This window comes from Streptopelia decaocto, assembly GCF_964273445.1.
Source record: "Streptopelia decaocto genome assembly, chromosome: 6".
NCBI lineage: Eukaryota > Metazoa > Chordata > Aves > Columbiformes > Columbidae > Streptopelia > Streptopelia decaocto.
In genome coordinates, this window is record NC_138660.1 from 12,395,373 (window position 1) to 12,418,472 (window position 23,100).

Genomic DNA, 23,100 nt, shown 5'->3' on the forward strand with positions numbered 1-23,100 from the left:
TTTGCATCCTCCATGGGCTTGCTCTTTGGGGAAAAAACATAGATAGATAGATAGATAGATAGATAGATAGATAGATAGATAGATAGATAGATAGATAGATAGATAGATAGATAGATAGATAGATAGATAGATAGATAGATTCTCTCTATCCCAATTTATTTCAGCTTAGGAAAACTGAAACAACTCTTTAAAAGAAAATTTTATTTACAGGAAAAAAAAAAAAAAAGAACAAAACACACAAACAAAACACATCGTTGTCATAGCAACGGACCCCAGTCCCCGTTAACACCGAGGATCCCTCTGGGCCCCGTGGTTCACCCACCCGAAGATCCCCCCGCAGCCAGGGAGGGCTCTCTGCACCCCTTTATTTCGGGAGCTGTTGGGGGTCAGGGCCCAGCGGCTGCCCCGGGGGGGCTGCAGAGCCCCGGCCTAGCGCCGTGGGGGTCCCCGCGGCAGGAGGGGAGGGGCGGCGCCCCGGGGCTGCCCCACGCGTGACTCCGAACCCTGGGGCCGCCCGCCCACCAGCGCGGCTTCGTGGCGGCGGGGAGCAAGGGACACCTCTCTGCCGGCAGGAGCATTGCACGGGGAGGACACGTCGCCCAGGCGCGGCAGAGAAAATGGGTTGTTTTTCCATTGGAAGGGATCCGGGAGGTTCTGCTGTTTTTGTCACCCCTGTCCTCCCCAGAGTCACACTGTGAAAGAAGGCTTCATAAATTAGGTCTAGGAAAGCAGCTTCGCGAGTACCAATATCAGCCAAAGCCCAAAGGAAAGCCCACGTGGCCTGTTACTTAATTTGACACCAACATATGATGTTAGTCTGTGTCTAAAATTACCAGCCATTATTTCTACGGCACACACATTGTTCTTTATCGCTTGAGATTGAGTGTCAGACAACAGCTCGCTCAGACAGGTTCATGTCATAGGGAAGAAACAACCTTCAATACAACCTTCAACACCTCCTGCCAGGAGTAAATCCCAACACGGACAGTACAAGGTGTGTCCCCAGCCCAGGGAGCATGAGGTACAAAGCGATACAAGAGAGCAGGGCAAGCCCCGGCCAGAACAAGCACGGACCATATCCCTCTGAAAGTGTCATTACATCTCTGTTGGAAGCAGTTCACCCCAGCTAACCCATCCCTTCTCCAAACCGCTCGACTGAAGCTAACACAGGCACTGGAGCCTCCCACACCTCCTGGGATCTGTATGGCACATCCATGCTGGCTGCTGCTTGTTTCATACCAAGCTGTGGAGAGCACAAGATCTTGCTGGGCTTAGCAACCTATTTTCTTGAGCATCCCCTGCCATTTTAAAAGCCTTGTCCTTTCCCCAATGCATTGTTCAGTTCACATTTATGAAGCATTCTCTGTATCCTTTGACAGCAGTTGCCATTAAATCAGAAATATTCATTAGTACTGCATAGCAATCTCCATGTAATGTAGAGAGCTGTTACTTCCACACAACCATGGGAAAAACAGTGATAAATATAATGTTTGATGTTCACTGGTAAAATATTTAAAATGAAGTTTTAGCCAGTCCTCTGCAAGAATTAGCAACATCAAGATGTTAAGCATAGGTAACATAACATTTTGCCCCATTTCGGGGCCAGTCTACGTATATGTAAGTCTTGATGTTAATAAATTTATTCCTGCTCAGTATTCTGGAATTCTGTTTATCTCCATCATCAAGTAATGAGTTAATATTTATTTAGGATATATGGAGATGTTTAAAAATTAGCTGTTATAATTTAGTTCACTTTTCAAATGGGATGATTGCATTAAAATATCCATCTCTTACTTATTCTGGTCATACGCATCACCTTCCTTTTCTAATATCAGAAGAAAATAAGAAAGATCATCCAGAAGACAGCAGTCCTCTATTTTGCATTTTCTCTCTTAGGCTTAGTACTGTTATAATAAAGATCTCAAATACCCAGATATCTGCATGAGGAATATTAAAGGTCCTGTTAAACTAAAACAAACAGAAAAACACTTACCGTTTCCAAACATTAGGTCTGCATAGGACTAGTATCACATGGCAGTAGCTGAGGCCTTCTATTAGCACCACTTGCAGCAGATCCAGGTGAGATCACTTGAAGTAGGGAGCAAAGGTCATTTTCTATCACTTTAGCAGCAATTAGGGCTGAATAGCATAGCAAGGTGGAAGTTACTCTGATGTGCATGGACTGTGATTATTCCTAAGGCTCTGCCATCTGCAGAGAAATCCCCCTCTCCCGTCCAGGGCTCCTCTCCCTTCCCTGCAGCTCAAGGGGAGCAGTCAAGGTCCAAGGCGCTGACCTTGAGTCTTGCCCTCATATTTTTTCCAGTGTTTACAATGGTAAATGAATACACAAGCATTTAGTGGCAAAGCTAATTTCTTGTCTTCTTTGGCAATGTAGCACTTTGTTGCATTCCAGAAAACTCCGCACATTTCTTATACCTGTAGCACCCATTTTCTTGTCACAGATTTGCGTGGCTGCTGCCAAGGAGTTGGCTGTGTGCTGGCTCTTAGTGCCAGCAGCTGTCGTGCAGCACAAGCTACCTTTGACTTTTTATTACAAGTCCTATGCGTGTCTGGAGATGGGCTGAGGGAGACAGTTTAGGATCTGTGGTGTGCTCTTTGCTTGCACATATAGAAATATATCTTATTGTTCTGCACCACCAAGTGGCCAGATTGAGCAGATATTGCAGGACACCTTTGGGATCCAAACTTATTAACCCAGGTGGGCTTGACTATATTATGGAAGTTCATAGTGGCCCAAATTAGCAACTAGGAAAAAAAAAAATTACTATAAATCTTCATGGAAAGAAGGAGGTGTCATATTTTCTCTAGCATCCCCTAAAGTGCACCTGAAGGTGTATTGTCAGAACTACTTCAGTTCTCATGTCAAACAGAGCTCTTTGGTGGGCTACCATCTGAAGCTCAGGCATGTTTTAAGTGTTTTAAAACGGTAACTCAAAACTGGAAGATGGTTCTGTAAATATGAGGCCAATATTTCTGTACATCACATGAAGTGATGGTGTCAGAAGCAGGAAGAGAATGTACACATCTTTGTTCTTTACCATTAGAGTTTAAGCCAAATATCTTTAAAAACTGTAAAAATAAAATGCATTTTCATTCAGAAAAATGCATTATATGGTCTAAATGGGAGCTGTTTTCCCATTTTTTTGTATCTGATGTTTCTTGTGCTCAGGAAGGTTCAAAGTTGAACTCTTAAGTAGTCACTCTAGAGGTACAAATCAGAGTGAGATCTGTTACTGGCCAACATCGCTTGTCCAAAATCTCCACATGACATCACAGCTGATCCCAACTGACCTCAACAGAAATGTCCTCCATCCAGCTCTTCACAAGCTCCCCTTTCCCCAGGACCTTTGATTGCAGGAGGTGGGAAAAAGGACCTACTCCAGTCTTTACATACTGCAGAAATACTAACATAATTGTGTATATACTATCCTCACAGAATCACAGAATGTTAGGGATTGGAAGGGACCTCGAAAGATCATCTCGTCCAATCCCCTAAGTCATATATAGTATATCTAACATTCTAATATGATATATTTCGTACATCAGCCATGTTGATAGCATGATGAGAGAAAATATGTTAATGACAATGGCTAAAGATCTTAAATAACAATTTCTTAAATAGTATTTCTTTAAATAATATTTTACTTAAGTCTCATTTCAGAGTGTGTCATGTGCTCAATAAGTCTCTTACTGAAAGTCTTTGTTTCCTGGATTTTTATGGGTTGCATGGACAGGTACTCTGCGGGAGTCAGGAACCCAACTCAGTGCTTTATGCCTTTGTGTATTTCAATGGGAGCCCGGCTTTTAACCTGCCCAAATATCTCAGTCAGTCCTTTGGTTTCTGAATGTTTACATCCCTAAATATTTTTCAGTGCCCAGCCCTGTAACCATATTCACACAGCGTAATTTCACTTGTTTGCATGTGTCTGGAAATTCAGCGTTTTCTATTGAATGTGTCACTTTGGTTCTGTGAATTGAGTCTTGGAGGCCTCCAAAGAAAACTCTCTGACTTGGGCACATTTGGGGTTGGACATAGGCCATCCACATAGAGCCTTAGTGTTTGTATTTCTTTTGAAAGTGGAATTTTTAAAGTCCCTCATAAGCTCCAAGGTCACAGTAGCAAGCATTGGACCTGACCCGTGTGTGGGGTGGAGACACTCAAAGGGCTTGGAGAGGTTTTGTGTATGTGCATTGCCAATCCTGATGTAATGCACGGCAGTACAGGAGAAATCTAGCAGGGATAAAAGCAGATGTTGAAAAACTAAACACGAATGCTTGAAATGTAAATGTGCTTCTGATTATTTAAATAAGAACAAATTAAGAAGGAAGAATAAAGAGGAAAGGCATTTGTTGGGAGTGCAGTGATGCCTGGAGACCTCTGCCATGATCAGAGTGACATTGTACTGAGCATGCTGCGAAGAATTAGCAAAAGATCACGCCAGGAAGACTCACACACCAAATAGATAAATCAGTCAAATATGATCATCGCATTTTGCAGCTGATGCTGAGAAACAGATAAGAATGAAGCCTTGGCTACCACCGAGGAGTGGGACATCGCAAATTGGATGTCATGTTGTGCTGCTGAATCCTCACTTCGCCAGTCCGTGGCCTGCAGTAGAGATGGCAAAGCATGGTGTGGGTGTCTGTGTGTTCAACACATTCCACCCATGCCAGAGTTCCCACAGTGACAGGATGATGCTTGGGGTTAAGGATTTGCCAGTTTTAATCTTTGAAATGTCAGCGTTAGGGGGGCACTATGTCTTTAGGAGCCCAAACTGTACCTGATGACTTGCAAATGCCCTTTGACTCCAAAATAGACAAGGCTTTAGTGCTTGAGAATTGCTCTAAATTCAGATTGAAAGTCCCTTCTTTCTGGTGAGGTGGTTGCAGGAAGCCACCACCACTTGTGTACACTTCTGGGGACTGCAGTACCAGCTACTGCCATTGTCATGCGAGCTGAAAGCTTTGCAGACCACCTCTAGTAGACCGAAGGTACAGAATAACGTGGCAGATTTGTTTTTCCCCATTTTTGTGCTGCATGTTTATTTCCCTTTTATGCCTCAGGACACAGTGGATGTATTTCCTTAGAACTGTGGCTGGCATTGGGTCAAGCAGGAAGAGGTGGATGCTTTGCTCACCTTCTGTGTTTCATCCATAGGATCCATATGTCATTCCTGGGATTAAACCCTGGCACCATTTGGAGTCAATGAGAGTTTTGCCAATGATTTTCAGGGCAATGAGGATTTCATCCCTTGTTCCTCCTGTGCCAGCTGGGCTAACGATGTTCAATTAGAAGCTGCTTTTTGTTCTAGTGCAGTCAAGAGAATCCTTGCCAACGGTTTGAATGAGCATTGGATAAAGCTTATGGCTAAATCCAGTCCTTATGCAGAAATCCATGGATCCTGCTGAATTACTTTTCTCCTGGTGAAACTAATGGCAGCTGTGTGAGAACATCTAAGGGAAGATTTAGTTCCTGTTTGTAACAATATGTTACCCCCAGATACTGGGCCTGCTTTGAAATGTTTATTGTTAAATCCATGTATTTTTGGTTATATCTCATTAAGAACATAATACAGCCTTGGAAAGTACATTCTGAAAGGGTATTACAACAGGATTGGGATTACTGTTTGTGAGACACTTTTAACTAGGGGGAAATTTCAAATTCAATTTACGGTAATGTCAAAGCACAATTAATATATAGGCTATGATAAGGGGAACATGCAGAAGTACACATTGATAGCACTACATCAACAAATAAACTTTTGGTGCTAGTAATTAGGTACACAAGATTATTATATGTTTAATTGACTAAAGTGACAATTTGGAATTACATCTAGTCACATTTAATTGGATTTGGAATCTCTAGAGGAAAGGAAACAGAGCAGTGTGGAGAAGCAGCCATAAAAGCAAACTGATTTTCTAAAGTCTGTTAAGACTCTGCATTAATATCCATTGCACAATAGTTTTTTAGCATCCCTCAGTCTAGAAAGAGTAATGCAATGATTGTCACAGACAGTGGGAGTACTAAAGCATACTCAATTAGGTAGCAAGATAGCTGATTACTTTTGGGTTGGGTTTTTTTAAAGATATAGTTTAATCAAAGGTGAACTGTGTCTGTGTTTGCCATAGATGAGTGATATTCTCAGCCTGCCAAGCTACAGGATGTTACATGTGTTGATGCTGTCCTGGAAGAAATTTACTTAGATATGTTTTACCCACATATACTTTAAAGGGAAAAAAAAAGGCAGACTAAAATATTGTGTAGCAGTCATTAAATATTTGCTAAGATTAAAATATGGAAAATCTATTAAAAGAAAATGTTGCTTGCAGATAGTTTAACTAGCTAAAAAAGGTTTACTAATGTTTGTCTTAAAGTTGAAGCTATGTGTAATCTTCTGATACAAACCTCGTGTTATAAGCTTTTAATATTGCCTTCTTTAAGTACTGTTCTATACATCCTTCTCTCCCTGTACACTCATTTATTCTGCTTTTGTCACCAGGAGCACCATGATTGCTGACTATATGTACTGGCTGACAGGAGGCACTGAGCAGCATATAAGCAAGCTCATCAAACTGTATTGGCAGGTAAAAATTGATAGCCCAATGAGGAAGGAGGTGCCCATCTCACTTTTAAGACCAAAATGAAGGATTACTGCTTAAAAGACTGCCGACAAAGGTAGCTCTTCGGCATATCAATCAACAGGACACTATATGGTACTACCGTATTTATAATGAAGTAGGTTTTCTTGGACTAATTTTAAGGGCAAAATTCAAGGTTGTTAACCCTTGGCTCATACTTCAATTTTATGGGCTGCTATAAAATTTAATTCTGGATACTGCATAGTCCCCTAAGCTATTTTTTGTGAAGTCTTCCTACCTTAGTGACACTTTCCTTTCACGATTTGCATTATACTAATCCTCTGACACCTTTCCAAACTCTTCAACTGGAAGGGGAGGAAAAAATGACTGTAAGGAATGGTCTCAGAGGAACCTAAAGAGCTCTGTGAAGGATGGCTAGGTAAGACCGTGGTCCACAAAGATTACTTATGTGGGCAGTAGACCATTGACTTCAATGAGAGTTGTCTCTTCAGTGATACTTATGTGACATGGCTGTTCACCCACATCAGCAGAAATTTAAGTTTAAGGGTACCCCCTTCTACTCTGAGGAGAGTTCTCCCACACTTGGAGGTGAATAGACACTAGATCCTTTGCTGGGAGAGGCTTAGTGCTGCCCACGGTGTCCCAGCCTTCGTAGCCCCCGTTTCAATGCAACCAAAGTGCATTTCAGAGGGAATGCAGCATTTGGGCTTCAGGTGGTGGAAGACCCTTCTGCCTTCCAGAGTAGACTTGGCCCTCCGGTCCTCCTTGTCCATACAAGGAATTTAATGATACTAGGAACAGTAGATGTCCCTTGCAATAAGATTTCACAGTCTGGTTATGATACCATCTATTTTGGGTTTATTCTGTGAGAACATCTGTGACATCTGTACTTTATGTGAAGTGGTGCAAAATATGTCTGAGATAAGCGAGACTAATGAAGATCAGAATCTGGTCTTTTACCTTCACTCACATGGTCAAGTCTTCCTTTTTAAAACTATTATTAGCTGCATTCTTATTGGTAAAATGGAATAAATCTCAGTCCTGGGAGCTGCTGAATTTCAGTACTGCTGTGAGTGCAAAGTGCATCTCATTCAGAGAATTACCCACTGGGCTAGTGTTTGCAGTGCCTGTGAACTTTCTTATATGCTTTCCAACAGAGAATTTCTTCTGTACAGAACAGTTTGATTTTTTTCCCCACTGGGTCAGAGTCGTTTTAAATCTTGAGTTCACAAATAGTTTTACGAAGGGGTCATTTCTTCAAATGGAATGTCTTTTTTTGTCTCTAAACACTGGTATCCATTGACTTTTCTTCTTGATGTCATGGACATGAAGCTTCAAAAAATAAACCTTTAAAGGAGGAGCTGTCATAGCTGTCCTCTCCCACAGGGGTTCAGACTGTCCTGCCATGTAACGGGGCTGAAAAAGTGGCATGAAGGGCAAGATTCATCATGATGCCTCCTCAGAGAACCTAAATCAGAAGCTGTGGTTGGGCTAAGGTGGGAATAAACCAGACCAGAAATGGGGCTGCTGAATTGCTTTCAGCCATTAGTGTCATTATACAATATTCGTATCATCATGCAAAATGAATTTGGCCCTGGTAGCCATTTCGCTTCCTGATGGAGGGTTCATGTGTGGACCTCCTGGACCCCCGTGGTACCAAGAGACACCACCGTGCTCTTTGTGCCCCATTCCCACTCCTGTTCTGCTTTTCACCTCAACCGGAGCTGCTCTCATCTTTACCTGCAGAAGCTCTGAAATGTCAGTAGAGACCTAGCCATTTGTTTGATCCCCCACTGTGCTTGATTTTCACTGGAAGATGAAGGTTTCTCTACAGTTTTGTGCCTTTTGTGCGTATGACTTAGCGTGGGCTCAGGATTCAGCCGTATCTAGATGCTGACACACGTGGTCGAGGCAGCTGGGTGCTCGGTACCGCTCCCACTCAAGTTAATAGCTAGCACTTAAGAAACGCTGTTCATGAAGATATATGCCCAGCACCGGCAACAACCTTTTCCTTCCCGAGCTGATGAGTTCTGTGCACTCGGCATCAGGGGTGACTTCAATGTCATCAGTGCACACAGCAACAGTTATGCAGTCTGATGTAGCATGTGACACTGCACTGGGACTTTCCACCACAGAGAGACCAAGCAGAGGTAACATAATCTATTTTATTAATATTCTCTCTATTTCATGTTGTAAAGCTGAAAATAACTTGTCACGACTATACATGCTCATGTGGCTTTGTAACCAAAGCAACAGCTATTGATGCACGCTTTTCTTGCTAACTACTCCTCTGCCCCAGAACTCGCTAGTGTTGGCTCACAACTGTGAGCGAAGTTCTCTGAGGAGGAAGGGAATAGACAGTGAACAGGACGGTTTGGTTTTTACTTTTGTGAAGAAAGATTTTTAGATTAGATATGTCACTCTCCACTTTGATCAGCGGGTCATGTATATAATTCTTCTAGTGTGTCACAGACTACTTTTGTTTCTTCTTTTCATGATTCTTTTAACTGCTGGAAAAGGCTTTTCTTCCTCACAGTCTGTCTTCTCATTCTTTCATAAATTTGAAACATTGTACAGACCACTCGAATCCTTCAGCTGACACCTTTACTGCAAAAAAAGCAGGCCCTTAATTCACATCTGCAAAGTGCTTTATTATTTATCCTACTTCTAAATAAGAGTTTTTCTCCCCTGATCTATTCCTCCTGCTCAGAGCAGTCTTTATCTTGTATCTCCTTTGGTTTTCATCTCCTGATTTTGGTTTTATACTTTCCTTTGAACTTCTTCTATCCCTGACATCAACTGCCAGGAGTCCTCTTTCTTCAAAACTCTTCTTAAACCTCCTCAAATCACTCCCCTCCTCATTACTACCTTTTACATACTTCTTCAGCAGTGGTCTGTTCCACGTGACTCTAGACCTCCTCTTAGGCATACTGCAAGGTTTGCACTGTCAGATTTTTAAGACCAAATGGGATCATAGTGATGAATTATCTGACTTCCTGCATAAAAGCATCCCAGAACTGCACCCTCACCTTCCTGCATTGGTGCCAAGAGAGGCAAAGCAGAGACTGGTTTTGAGAAAGTTATCCAATCTCCATTAAACTGTTTAATAATATAATATTTACCATAACCCATCTAAATGATGATTTGTTGTTTGCTTGTCCCCTGTTTCTCCCCCAGTTTACAAACTGGGATCTTACTTGTCCAGTCCAAACTCCCAGCAATTTATATTAGATGTTCAAAAGCTTAGAGATCCTCTAGTACTTGTTATCTTCTCCCTGTATACATACCTATGGATCATGATCAAGGCAACTTTAAATATTCTTTTTGATTAGCTTTTTGATTAGCTTTCTTTGATTATCTCCTTTAACATAAACCATCTATTTCTGGATATTCTGTACAGCAATATATAATAGCTAATGCCCTGTGTTGCTTTTGAATATTAATACCCGTCTTCCATTCTACTCTGAGATAAAGATATAATGCTGATGAGAGGTGAAAAAGTAATTTGCAATGGATAATATTATACAGCAAGTTGGGCTTTTTTCTCTGTTCAAATATATTATTCTATGGATTAAAAATATACATTCCAAGTTAACATATAATCAAATGGATAAATGGATGGGCTTTTTTCATAACCCACTACAGAATACACACTGATTTGTGTATTGGCTGTTAGATTAAAAATAGGTGAGTTAAATAGAGTTGGCCACAATAAATAATAATGTGGAAGTTATTAAATGTATTGTGGTAGATATCTTCAAAGTGGTAGCAGCAAGACGAAGTTTACATTTACTTATTACTGTAGTCAGATAAGCTCCCTAGCATTTATTGTCAGCAATGCAATTTCTCAGCTGGCAATAGCAAAGCAAACAATAGGCTTCAGATATTTCATCCCACAGAAAGAGTCCCTCTCCAAATTCTCCAGGTTTACTCATACCTTTGTAAACTACTTGCACCGGCTTGAAACTGTGCAATACACTCTGGATGTTTCATTCCATGAGTAAAAATACATCATGCCCATACTACAAAGTAAAAAATGCCTAACAATATCAAACATGAACTTTACAAATATCTAGAAAGTCACAACCTGATTTCACCAATATCTGGCACAGACATCTTAGTATAAAGTGTCTTTACTATGTAATTTATAAACATCTCAGGCTTAAGTCATTAGCACACTACAAATTTAATTGCTTTTACTATTCCATTGTGAAAACTATGTGGCCTATTTTATACTGAAGGTTCTGCTTTAGCAGCCCTTATGCACCTATATCTGAAGTTAATCCCATCTAGCCCAAGTCTTACACCAAGTGCCATTGCACCAGAAACACATACGTTGCAACAACTATCAGAACCCCAGGAAGGCACTTCAAAGCTTGTAGGTTCATATCTCAATGCTTCCATAACCATCTGTACTAAAAGCCTTAATTTCATAATGTTGCTAAGGTGTATTTGCTACAGCTCAAATGGAGACCTTCAATTTTCATTGGAGCAAACTGGGCTTTTAGTTTTAGTTCAGTTCAACCCCAGTGTTTTAGCCAAGATTGCAGCCATCACAGAGCTACTGTTAGCACATTGCAAACACAGAGCTCATGATCTTGTGTTTCTGAGAATATTTCTGTTAGCTGAACTCAGCGTCACAGAGAAAGCTTGCAGTAGCACGTGCATTGGCTGATGTGGAGGTTTGGGTATTCAGACATTTGTTTTGCTCTCTTGTTGCTGTTTTGAACATCAGGTGTTTCCGTTTCAAAAATCTGGGCTGTTGCAACAGCCAAGCAATACACACATCACACAATATAGCAAACAATAACCCAGCCCTGCAAGGTGGCTGAACACCTACAGTGCGGCAACAAACGCTGTCAGCTCCTTTAGAGCTTTATCTCACGCATTGTGGGGTGATGATGCAAGGAAAGAAAGTCAAAAGGAAAAACCTCTCGGTAGCCAAAACCACCTCTGCAGTCTCAGCCGGTGACGAGGCCCGTCAGCAGCCCTGCCTGCTCAGGCCTGACCCATGTCCTGCTGTGGAGCGTGAGGCTTCCAAGCTGGCAACAGCCGGGATGTTTTGCAACCCTCCCGATGGAATGACTGATAGGAGCTGACAGTCAGGCTCCCTGGGCAGCCTGGCCATCATATCACTGAGAAAATGTGTTTCTCATTTATTCTTGAGGCTATTTGAGCAGATCATGCTGTGCCACACTTCACTGCAGAGAAGTCCCTTCTTCAATCAAATCGGGGGGAAAATCCCATTGAGGTCAACGACTATTGTAGGTACAGGCAGACCTGAGTGCCTAATGTTAGTGTAAGTCTGTATTATCTCAGAGGTCCGTGGAGTTTGTTGCTGCTTTAAGTATTCATTTCTGAATTTTGTCATGTCAGAAAAGTAATAACGTTTCTCATCCCTCTTCATAAAAACAATAGGTAATCCTCTCTTTCTGTATATATGGGCCTTTTGAAGGGCAACACTTGCCTTGAAGCACTGAGCTTTTAGTTTTCTTGTGGAAAATTGGGATGTAATGATTTTCCTCATGCTGTGCATTACAAGAGCAAGAAGGTTTTGGCCCATAAACAGGAAGATCAGTTCATTCTTAAGACACTGCGCTCATATCCAGACAACCTCAGTGCAGCTTCAGACCAGTTCATGGGTTTCCTGTGTTCTCATTGCATCATAGCTGAAGCAACCTGTTAAAAATAAAATTACTAACATTTCTTCAGGGCACAATGGGTCTCTTCACATGTATGCCATTTCAGGGATTCGGATCAGTCTGACTTTGGAATACACTGTTTGTAAGACCTAACTCTCAGCTGCAAAAACCAGCTTCATTCTGCTCTCAGGTACACTAGTAAGAATATGGAGTAATTGAAAACTGGATCAAGAAGGCAAATAAAATAACACAACAGAGAGTTTCTATCATGTTGATACTTATTTGGGAGCTTTTTATTGCTGTTGTTATTGCTGATATTTCCATTCCAGAAACAATTCTGCATGTATAAAACCAAGGTATTTAACATTTTTCTTGTATTCTTTCTTCTTTAATAATATCTACCTCCACATATTTTCTACCTACTTCTGTTTTTCTAGAACTAGATCATTCACGGTAGAATAAGTGTTGCTTGAATCATACTTATATTTACATGCTAAGAGAAGTTATTAGTTTAAATGTCACAGTTATTAAAACAGATGGATTAATTGTCTCTAATTTCAGGAAAGGTGGATTCATTTAATACTACCTGAATGTATCAGGCAACACATACCTTGCTGTAGTTGGTAGCTGTAGAAATCCCAATATGAAGCAAAATACCAACCCAATTAGGGTTTAAACTGTTAACAGAGGCTTATAAACCATGACTCAAAGGTGCTCAACAGGAACAACCTGGCCAGCAAAGCTCCAGACCATTAAAAAAAGCCTACAGGGCTGCTCAAAAGTAATGTGCATTTTTCCCAAGTAGAATTTTCAATTCATTCTGGCTTTTACTGAGTTGCAAAGCAGAGCTTTAAGATTTACAAAAGAAACCTGAGAAATCAGCATAGAAAACCAGCCATTTTGTGCTGCTCTCAGGCCCTTATTATTCCCTCAAGGTACAAAGGTCCTTAAGAAGTTACACATTCATTATCGTCTTCCCTTTCTTTGTATACCATCTCCTTTCTTTGGGGAGATGAAGCTACAGGCAGAGGTTTGTGCCATTCCCAGGATCATTACTGGTTATGTGGCTTTCCAGCTCCACATCTACTCTTGAAGAACTACAGAAGACATCACACAGAAACAGATGAAGTCACTTTTCAGAAACATCTCTATATTCAGTCAACTTGTCTTCTACTAAATTAGCCACCGTTCAGCCACATAAAGTAGTTTGCTAATGCAATGACTCAGGCATGATTTCCTGCTGCCCCTTTGAACAGTGCTGTCCATTTTACAGTCTAACCACATCAGTCACCATCTCTGGTTGTCTGATTCATCTCTTCGCATTTAAGTCAAGTTCCCAAATGATGCTGAGCTCAGTGCCAGGAAGGACTGACATCTCCTTCAGTTATTTTCTGCATTTTAGTTGCCTTCTATATTTATTTTTTTCTTTCTTTCTTTTTTCTTTTTTTTTTTTTTTTCCTCTGTCTCTCTGTTTTTGGGCTAAAAGTCCTGAAAAGCCCCTACAGCAAGTATTACACATGTCTCCCAGGAACATTTCCTTGCCAGGGTCACTCTCTGTCTCTCAAGCACTCGCCTGAATCACCAGATGGACACAGCATCCAGGTGTTGGCCAGCAGGTCTGATTACATTCATGTAAAGCACTCAGTGATGCTCAACCTTTAGCTCTGTCTGTCTGAGCTAAGATGTCTCTCTGAGCCCAGGCTACCAAAGCTGTTCAGCTGAGTACAGTTTTTAAACCCCTTTCACAACAAAAACCCTGCTGTTTAAACTGTGACCCATTCCTGCCATAGTGGGAACCATGCAGAGCTGACCCAACACCTGCTGAGGACTCATGATTGTGAAAGGCTTCTCCCAGCACTGGAGGGACAGTCTTGCTGCTCAGACCAGTCACGGTGAATTGCCTTATTAGAATTAGGGTATTTCTCACCATGAAAAGTCTCTTTAAGAAATGGGAAATATTAACAAAACTGGTTAAAAGCTTTGGTTTTGGCCAATAGCTTCATGTACAGAATAGTGGGCCTGTTCTTGGGGGCAGTTGATAGAATCATAAAATGTCTTGAGTTGGAAGGGACCCACAAGTATCATTGAGTCCAGCTCCTGTCCCTGCACATGACAAGCCTACAGTTCACACCATGTGTCTGAGGGAGTTGTCAAATTGCTTCTTGAACACTATCAGGCTTGTGGCCATGACACCTCCCTGGGGAGCCTGTTCCAGTGTCCAGGACCCTCTCGGTGAAGAACCTTTTCCTAATGTCCAACCTAAACCTCCCCTGGCACATCTTCCTGCCATTCCCTTGGGTTGTATCATTGGCCACCAAAGAGAAGAGATCAGTGCCTGCCTTTCCTACTCCCCTTGTGAGGAAACTGTAGGTTCTTTGATGTTTGTAAGCCTTACCTCACTGCCCCATTGCAGATTGATGTCTGTCTCTGTCACCATGCCAGGGAAGGGTGTGTGCACCACAGCCAGCTGGGTGGCTGAGAGCCTGCCAGGACAAAACATTGGTCCCCCTGACTGTTCAAGGGAGCCTGGCTCACTGTATTGGACCAGCTCTACTCACTTCACAGCATCTCAGAGAGCCACAAAGTCCTGGCTGGAGCAGGGGCAGGTGGCCCAGGCCAGAAGTCACCTCTGCAGGGATGCTCGGAGCTGGAGCCCCTGCCTGATACTGATACACATGGTAGCTACTGATGGCAACAAACCATAATTCAAGCAGGGACACAGGCTCACCTTGTCAATGCTCTGCATCAGCTTTGCAAAGCAAACACAGCCTCTCTTTAATTGGTTTCAGAGTTTCTCCACCATAGGAAAGAAACACAGAAATCCTTCACATTTATCCCCGGGCTAGGATGAAATTGTAGGATTCTCAGTTGGTAGCAAGTGATACAAGAGTTGAAGACTCCAATGGTTCTCCATGCACGTGAGTTTGTGAGACCAGAGGACAGGCTTGTGGTCAGAGAACTTCCCTGAACTAGAGCTGCATTTCCACATTGTGCTCAGTCCCTGCTTTCCCATCTGCTGGCATCACGGACAGGGTGTTTCAAGAGCAGCCTCCATCCTTTTCCATCGTCTATGTATTCTGGGGGTTTTCTCTAATGAATAGTGATCTCTGTAGAAGCATATAAAGCACAGATTTCTTTACTCCCAAAACAAAAAGAGGTACTTATTGGAGTACCAAACAGGCCTTGCAGCCCAAGGTAACCCATCTGCAATACGTCTGCCTTTCAGAAGTCAGGAGAATACACAGATCTATCACTGTGGCACTCTGCAAATCCACTTTCAAAATAGACTGCACACAAAATAACTCACAGGGACTTAAATACATTAATAACTTAAGAACCTAAATAAGCTGATATTTGATGTGACCTACATTAATAGGGAGGCATTACACGGCAGATAAACAAAAAGTTCTCATCTATTGTATAGTACATTATTTATTCATACCATACACATATTGAGAAAAGGATATGCTCTGGCATTCTCTCTACTTATTTTTCCTACAGAAAAAAAAATATGTAAGAAGATCATGCTGGTGAGAAGATATTAATATCACAACAGCAACAGACTTTTATGGTAGGGCTGCTAGATACTTCTTTATGGTTGGAAAGATATAGAGAAAAGCACACAGGCTGCACCACAGTGCACCCATAATTCTAAATACCAGCCTAAGAGTGAAAGCAGTTCATAGAAGAGGCTAATGGCTTTACCCTGACTGATATCATTGCATTAATAAAAATCATCAATAAAAGCATCAATTCCTGCTGTACTGTAAATGAGACAGTGGCTAAGTGTGCACTGCAGCTGCAAGATAAGGCACTAGAAAGATATCTAAATTTTTGGCTAATTCTAGATGTCAAGATAATTGGATTTTCCAAATTAAACCTTTCTGTAGTTAAAGAGGATTAAGGTTAGGGACTGTAGCAGGGAAAGCTACTGTCACCGTTATAAAGAATTTGCTGCTACTGTGCCATTTTTCTTCTTCTATATCTGCTCTAAGCAGGCAAAATGGCAAGAACTTCATAAAAATATTGAAGTAGTTATATCATTTGCCATCAAAAGTTGGCATGGGAAAGCTTTGTTTCTTGTGCATTTACCTATTCATCTGGACTCTTAACAGAATTTTAGTGGCTGTTGAAGGGACCATATAAGATTATTTAGGCTAAAGTTTAAGTTTTATTAAAAGGTCTGTGAAATGTAACATTACTAGGTACAGTAGAATGTAAGATACTAGATATTGCAGAGCCAAGGTGCTCAGAGAAGAGGAGTATGTGGTGTTGGATCAGATATATGTTTAAACCCTTGATCAAAACCAAGTTTGTTGTTGAGGAATGTCTTTGATTTTTAATTGTCATGATAGCAAAGTACATCCTTCAAACCTTGTGAACACTTGTGTTTCATGGAAGGATTCATTGGCATTTTAATAGAAGTACTGACAATATAAATATTCCTTGAGACACTTTGTCTCCAGATGGTTTCTCTGCAGACTTTCTCTGATTCCCCACACTTTCAAAACAGGGATATAAACCTCCTGACATAGCAGAGCATGAGTCAGTCCCATAACTACAAAAAGAAATGTTCCCCATCATCAGATTACTCTGCAGCCTCTTCTTGAGCTAGTTCTTGCATCTTTGCTGAAGCAATAGATTATGTCTGCTGCTGAGGTAAACCACCAAATTCAGTGGACTCATGTCCATCATAGTCCTTATATTATTGTACATTGCTGTAGGAACTCTCATAGTTTAAGGTCATCTCAAGGACTTCTTGTTTTCTAACTCTGCTGGAATTGAAGGCTGGAGTGTAATACTGTGTCATATTTCTGCAGAGCTCACTTGCAAGATATGCAAAAAATAAATCATCTTTTTTATCATCTTCATCAGTTTAGCAGCTATCCCTGTGCTAATGAAAGAGCCTGATACTTCTTCCAGTCCAAGACCAGAATAGCAACATCCTCCATGATGTATCTGAGAGGATATGGCAGAAAGAACCTTCCAGATAGAAAGACACCAAAACCTATGAAAATGGGAAAAAACAGTTCTCCTGTTCTGTCTGGTGAGAGTCCATTGTGGAGCCCTTGCAATCCTCTCCACAGTGAGACTGTATCTTGAATAGCTGCATGCCGTACAGCACAGCAGATGATGTTCTGTAGGCAACCCTCTTTCCCGGACACATTGCCAGATATTCATCCCAAGTTTAGACTTCAGTGCACAGAGGCTTGAGGAGAAAAAATACTTAGGGATTTCATCGTATAAAGTTTTCTCCTCCAAAGTTTTTATGGCCTGAAGTTTTATATCCTTAAAGACTTTACCCCATAAAAATCCAAGAGGATAATAAAACAAATAGCATCTACGTCCAGGGTCAGTAGCTTGGGGAAAAAAAATGCTCTTGGGTTGTAATACCTTCTGTAGCAGTATTGACCAGAAACTACAGATCTATTCTTTTCCCCCTTGGCTGACATTTTACCATTATTGCCCTCTGAGCTAGTCACTATTTGCACGCTGCGCAGAGTAGCCATGGGTACACGTCAATACAGAGAAAATGTAGGTGTGACTTCAAACTGTTCTCGAGGATGATAAACCCAAAAGTGAACTTTGCAGGCAGAATACAGAGCTTGTCTGGCCCAACTGCTCAGGTTTTCAATTTGCTGCCTTGCTCTATGTATTTTAAATCTGAAGTGTATGGATATACCCCAAAAAACATTCACATGCTCATATCAATCCAGATTTGGAAATGGCTGCCAAGCTCTAGAAAATCAGCAGAATACCAAACATCTCACACAAAATAAGGCTGACCTAATTCTGTGCCTATATTTACACATGGAATTCAGTAAAACTTGAAACAAGTAGGCCTCTCTTTTTTTAAAAATGTGCCTTGGAAAGCTAGATTGGTACCATTGTTTTGCTGCTGATCCTCTAAGGGCCCCGAATGACAAGATAATTGAAGTTCATAGAAATATGAAATCCTAAAATCACTTTCCTGTAAATCAGTGCAAACTCGTAAGTATTCCCACGGGAGGCATGGGCACGGATCCATTCATGAGGCCCTGAGCTCTTGGCAGGAGGACACAGTTGCTGTTTTCTGGTCTGATACCTCCAGATTTGTGACATTAACCATGGATAACACAGCTGTGCCCATGGAAAGGTAGAACTCCTCCTCACTGGGGGGGGACATTATTACTGCCCCAGGTGCTCATGATACTATTACACATATTTGAAGCTTGTTAATTTTCCAGGGCTAGATACTGCCCACTCCTGACCACTTCCATTCCAGTAAATGCAGGATAATGGGCTAGCCAAATATACTAATCTAAAATATAAGCAAATCTCCAGTGATACCATCAACATCCAGGCAGAGTGTTCAAAGTAAAAGCACTCAGGGTGCACATATGGCAGCCCATGCCAATATCTGCCCAAAACAATTATAGCATTTCTATGGTATTTCTACACACCCCATACCAATAAACAGGATGGAAATAAAATGGCATAACACCCTATCAGAGGATCTCTTGTCTAAAGCCATTAAGGAGAGGGACATAGTTAACTGGTTGGCACACTCAGCCTTCCATCCCAGGTTGGTGGGAGCAATTGTCAGCTTAACGAATGACTCACAGAGGCACACTATGTCTTGGATAATTTTACACAGGTGGAGGACAGACTGGAGAACAAAAGTGAGGACTTGTCAATAAAACACCAAGCTAGTCCCATAATGATACTTTCTATGAATCACTTCAGCATATAAGGTGATCTAGGAGAATCATACACCCTATTAAAAATATATATATACGTTTTCCTCTCACGATTTTCTGACCACCTCTATTAACCTTGTGTTAGTGTTCTCACTATTAAGTGTGTTTAAGCTTTTGCCATGATACAATAATGCAGTTCCCCAAGTCTCCAGAAAGAACTGCCCATGTCAGGAAGACAAAATCTTTGTTAACAACAGACGCAGCCAAAACAGTGCTGAACCCGGTCCTACTCAAACCCCATGCCAGGAGCAACTGCAGCTCAACCTCCCTTGCCCGGATGGGCAAAAGTGCCAGCAAGGCTGTTTCCAGGCTGGTGGCTCCTCCTGGTAGTTCCAGCACCAGTTCATTGGGGTCCACTGAGTGTGAAATGCACCTCTCCACATAAGACCAGCACGATGCATCATTTAAGTCATTCTTCAGGGGATGACAAGGTTCATAAGCTTCATGTTGCCGTCTGCACAGGAATGAATTTTACTCTTAGTGCAAATGGTGTTTAAATGCAATATTTTAAGACTAATATTCTGTATAGACACAGTGCCTGATTCATGCCAACCCAAGGACTAATATGAAAGCCTAGTATTGTTTAACCAGCTCCCAAGGACTGAATAAAACGCTCAGATGAAAGATGTGACCTTCAGAGAACATGGAATCACTTTTTCTTTTCATCTAAAAGATAATTTATCTAATACTTTTCTCCTCATTGAAGACATAGGCTCGCTGCACTGAAAACTGTTTACAAATGTTCTTTCTCCATTAAATTGATTTTCTGAGTATAGATAGGCAGTGTTTTCTGGAACTAATTTGAATTCTCCTCTAATTAATATTCAAGACCAAAATATGTTATCTTTGCATGACTGTGCAATTATTAAAGAGAAAATATTATCTGTGAAAGTAATTTTTTTTTTTTAACTAGCTGTTAACCGACATGAAATGTATCACTTCTTTGCCTTTTTTTAGGCTATGATTGAAGAAGCCATTACTAGAGAAGAAGCTTTTTCGGTCATGTACACACCATTTGCGAGAGAAGTCAAGGCTGGCAAAATAAACAAGATAAAGGACTTGTTTGCTAAAAAGCATCCTGATTACAAGGAGCGCATATATACAGGTAACAGCAGATTTCACGTGCTCTTAAACACTGTTTACTGTTTGTGCATGTGGCTGACAAAAAGAATTTGAGAGAGTCTGGAGCATGAGCCATTATATTTCTACACTTCTTGAGGGGTGGGAATTAATGTCTGAGATTCTCTCTGTGATTGTACATGATTTAGGTAACCAACTCAGCACTTAGGCGAAGCACAGACTTTACACTGCAAATCCCTATAAAGATTATTTTTATCCATGAAGCCTCATGTTTCAGTTGTTAAATTTCATTAGTGCAACTTCAAAAGTAGATTTGCAGTGTATTGTGGTGACAGCGAGACCCAAGTTCGTTCTCATCCCCGTGGGTTTCCATCAGTCACTGATCGCCATCCCTGCAGCACAAATATCGTCCCTTCTATAAGCATTTATGGACTCACCAGCACCTTTGAAAACATGTCTGCTGCAGGAATGGGAACAGATAACCAGGCTTCCTTTAGCCTGCTCATGACAAGTAGGATGCAGATTGAACAAGGGCTTTGCAGAGCCCGTTGTCATCTCCAGGTAGAGTGAGCTCAGGTAGCATCTCCTGGAGTAAATAGACACTTAAATTCTAGTGACCACAGCCTTATTTCAAGAGGAATGGGTATGAGTTCAGTCGCTGAGTCACCAAACCTGGAGGTGTTTAAAAGACATACAGATGAGGTTCTTAGGGATGTGGTTTAGTGATAGGTTTAGGTTATGGTTGGACTCTATGATCTTAAGAGCCTCTTCCAAACAAAATGATTATATGCTTCTATGAAATTTTGGCAGAAGGGAGTCAGAGGGATAAAAGACATTTCTTAAAATCATTAACCTGGTGGCTTGAAACATAGTTAACCCTGATAATGCTTGGCTTTGAGTTGGTGGTTGAGAAACAAAGGGAAAAGTACATTTCTCGGGTCAAATTCTGGAAAGCCTCTATCTTTGGCACACAAATTAAATGTGTAGCTCACCTCCCACTGCCACTTCCAGCCAGGTGGTCCAAAAGGCTGAGACGCTGCCCACACCCTGCAGAAGTTAGACCAGCTCAGAGGTGATGGCTTAGTCCTTGCAGCACTGCCGAGCCCCAGCACCCTGCAGATAAATAAGGCTTCCAAAAGAAAACATATTGTGTCTTTGGGGAGGAAAAGAAAATCTATTTGCAAAACACAAATAGGAATTAGGAAACCAATTGTTTACCACAGAACTGTGCAAATATTTAACATTAATAAACTTGTTTTGTTCTTTTTTGTTTTGCTTTAGGAAACCGCTATAAAACTAGATTGTGTTTTGCAAGCTGCAGACCACCCATGTATTGTGTTTCTGGCAGTAGGTTTTAGGTTGTTCAAAGAAGGAAAATGGGATTTATCTATCACAGAGGTTGTAAAATCCCTGTCTACTGTTTACTTACTGACGTAACTTTGTGGAGAATTTCCAGGGACAAAATTATTGGCATTGGAAAGAGCATAAAATAAAACTCCCTGAGTCTGATTTTTAAAAAGATAAATTCATATTTCACGTAATCCCCTCATACAGCACAGGTGAGATTTCCAGGAGCAAATAAGCAGCAAAAGTGTGCACTGAAACTCAGTTTGTGTTGGTGAATCACTGAATGACTGAACACATCACCAGTCATTTTCTTAGTCTTCCCAATGAGGAAAAGGATGAAGAAAAAAAAAAAGTGGGGAAAAAAGCGCCCTATAGTACTGTAGTTAATTATAAAAGAGATTGGACAGAGCCAGTTCTGCCATCAAACAGGTTTGTTTGCAAAAATCTATTCGTTAAAAGATTTGCTTCAATTTTATGCAAATTTCTCTGAAGTTCTGGGATCACTGAAGCTTCTAGGAATTAGATGGGATAGATAGGCAAGAAAAAACAGCACAGATATCAGGGTTTTGAGAGTGCCGTGGTGTGAGAGGTCTCACGCAGGCAGAGCCTCTCCCAACCTCCCTCCGTTCTGTCCTGGAAACACTCCTAGACAGAGCAGATGTGGCTCCTTTTCCTAGATTCAATGCTGAGATAATTCACAACAGTGTTAGCTGAAGTCAACTGAAGCAGTAGGGTTTTCTCAACTTATTTATTCAGATCTGACCTAAAATCACGCTGCTCACAAAAACAAAAAAAACAATCACAAGCAACAAGTTTAGCTCATTGCCTGTGTGATACCACTGAGCATTCAACCTGCAGGTCTGTATCTCACATAGGTTAAATTAAAAATGTAAGCTAGGCCCCATTTTAACAGTAAGTGTGAAATAACAGACATTATTTTAAATAACCTTTCTATTCTGTAGCAATCATCTGTTCAATTTTAGTCCAAGTTCTGCTAGAGTGTAAGGAATGAATTGATTTCGAAGTTTTCCTTATTGCCAAGGAAAAGGAGCAGATACACATTTAAATCCAAGTGTACAATGCAGTTTTTTGCAAAATTGAGAATCCATCAGAAGTAGAACATGCTGCAAGGGAAATATCAGGTCCACTCGCTTTGATTTATATAGGGGTAAGTCTAGAGAGCTCTGTGTGGGGTTCTCCATTTGTCACTGTGACCGTGCTGCCTGGCATCTTAAAAGCAGGGCTCCCTGAAAACAGAGCACTCCTTTGTGAAAAGTGACACTGACATTCAATCTAGGTTTATTTTTTTGCAGCAGAAGGGGACGGAGGGAAGGACTGGTCTGGTTCCCTAGGCAAAGGTGGTTTATACAATTGCTCTGAGCATCTGTCTTCACTTAGGTCAGGGCAGAGAGACTCAGATGATATGCAGGTTTTTTGGCAGTGACAGTCATGAGCTCTGGACAAGCCACAGCACAGGCTGTCATGTGCCAGTGGGGTGGATCGGAAAGGACATGCAGGAAGCCTGGGGTTGTGGTGGTGGTGATGGCAAAAGGACAAATCTGTAGGAAATCAAATCTCATTAGCTCAGGGAACAACGAAACAGGGGGCTTTGCAGTTAAAAGATCAGGATGTTATGTTACTGAAGTGTTGAGTTATTAATGCTTTGGATG

At 41.3% G+C, this 23,100-nt stretch overlaps 1 protein-coding gene across 1 annotated transcript in view; it reads left to right on the forward strand.

The window, feature by feature from the left end:
• The window catches only part of SPATA16 (spermatogenesis associated 16), a gene marked incomplete at both ends in the record, with an annotated part of 95,285 nt that overhangs the window by 46,966 nt on the left and 25,219 nt on the right, over positions 1 to 23,100 (forward strand). The window contains 2 exons of the mRNA XM_082055296.1: positions 6,522 to 6,606; positions 19,961 to 20,108. Coding sequence (XP_081911422.1) covers positions 6,522 to 6,606; positions 19,961 to 20,108 — 233 coding nt within the window. The remainder of the gene's footprint in view (positions 1 to 6,521; positions 6,607 to 19,960; positions 20,109 to 23,100) is intronic.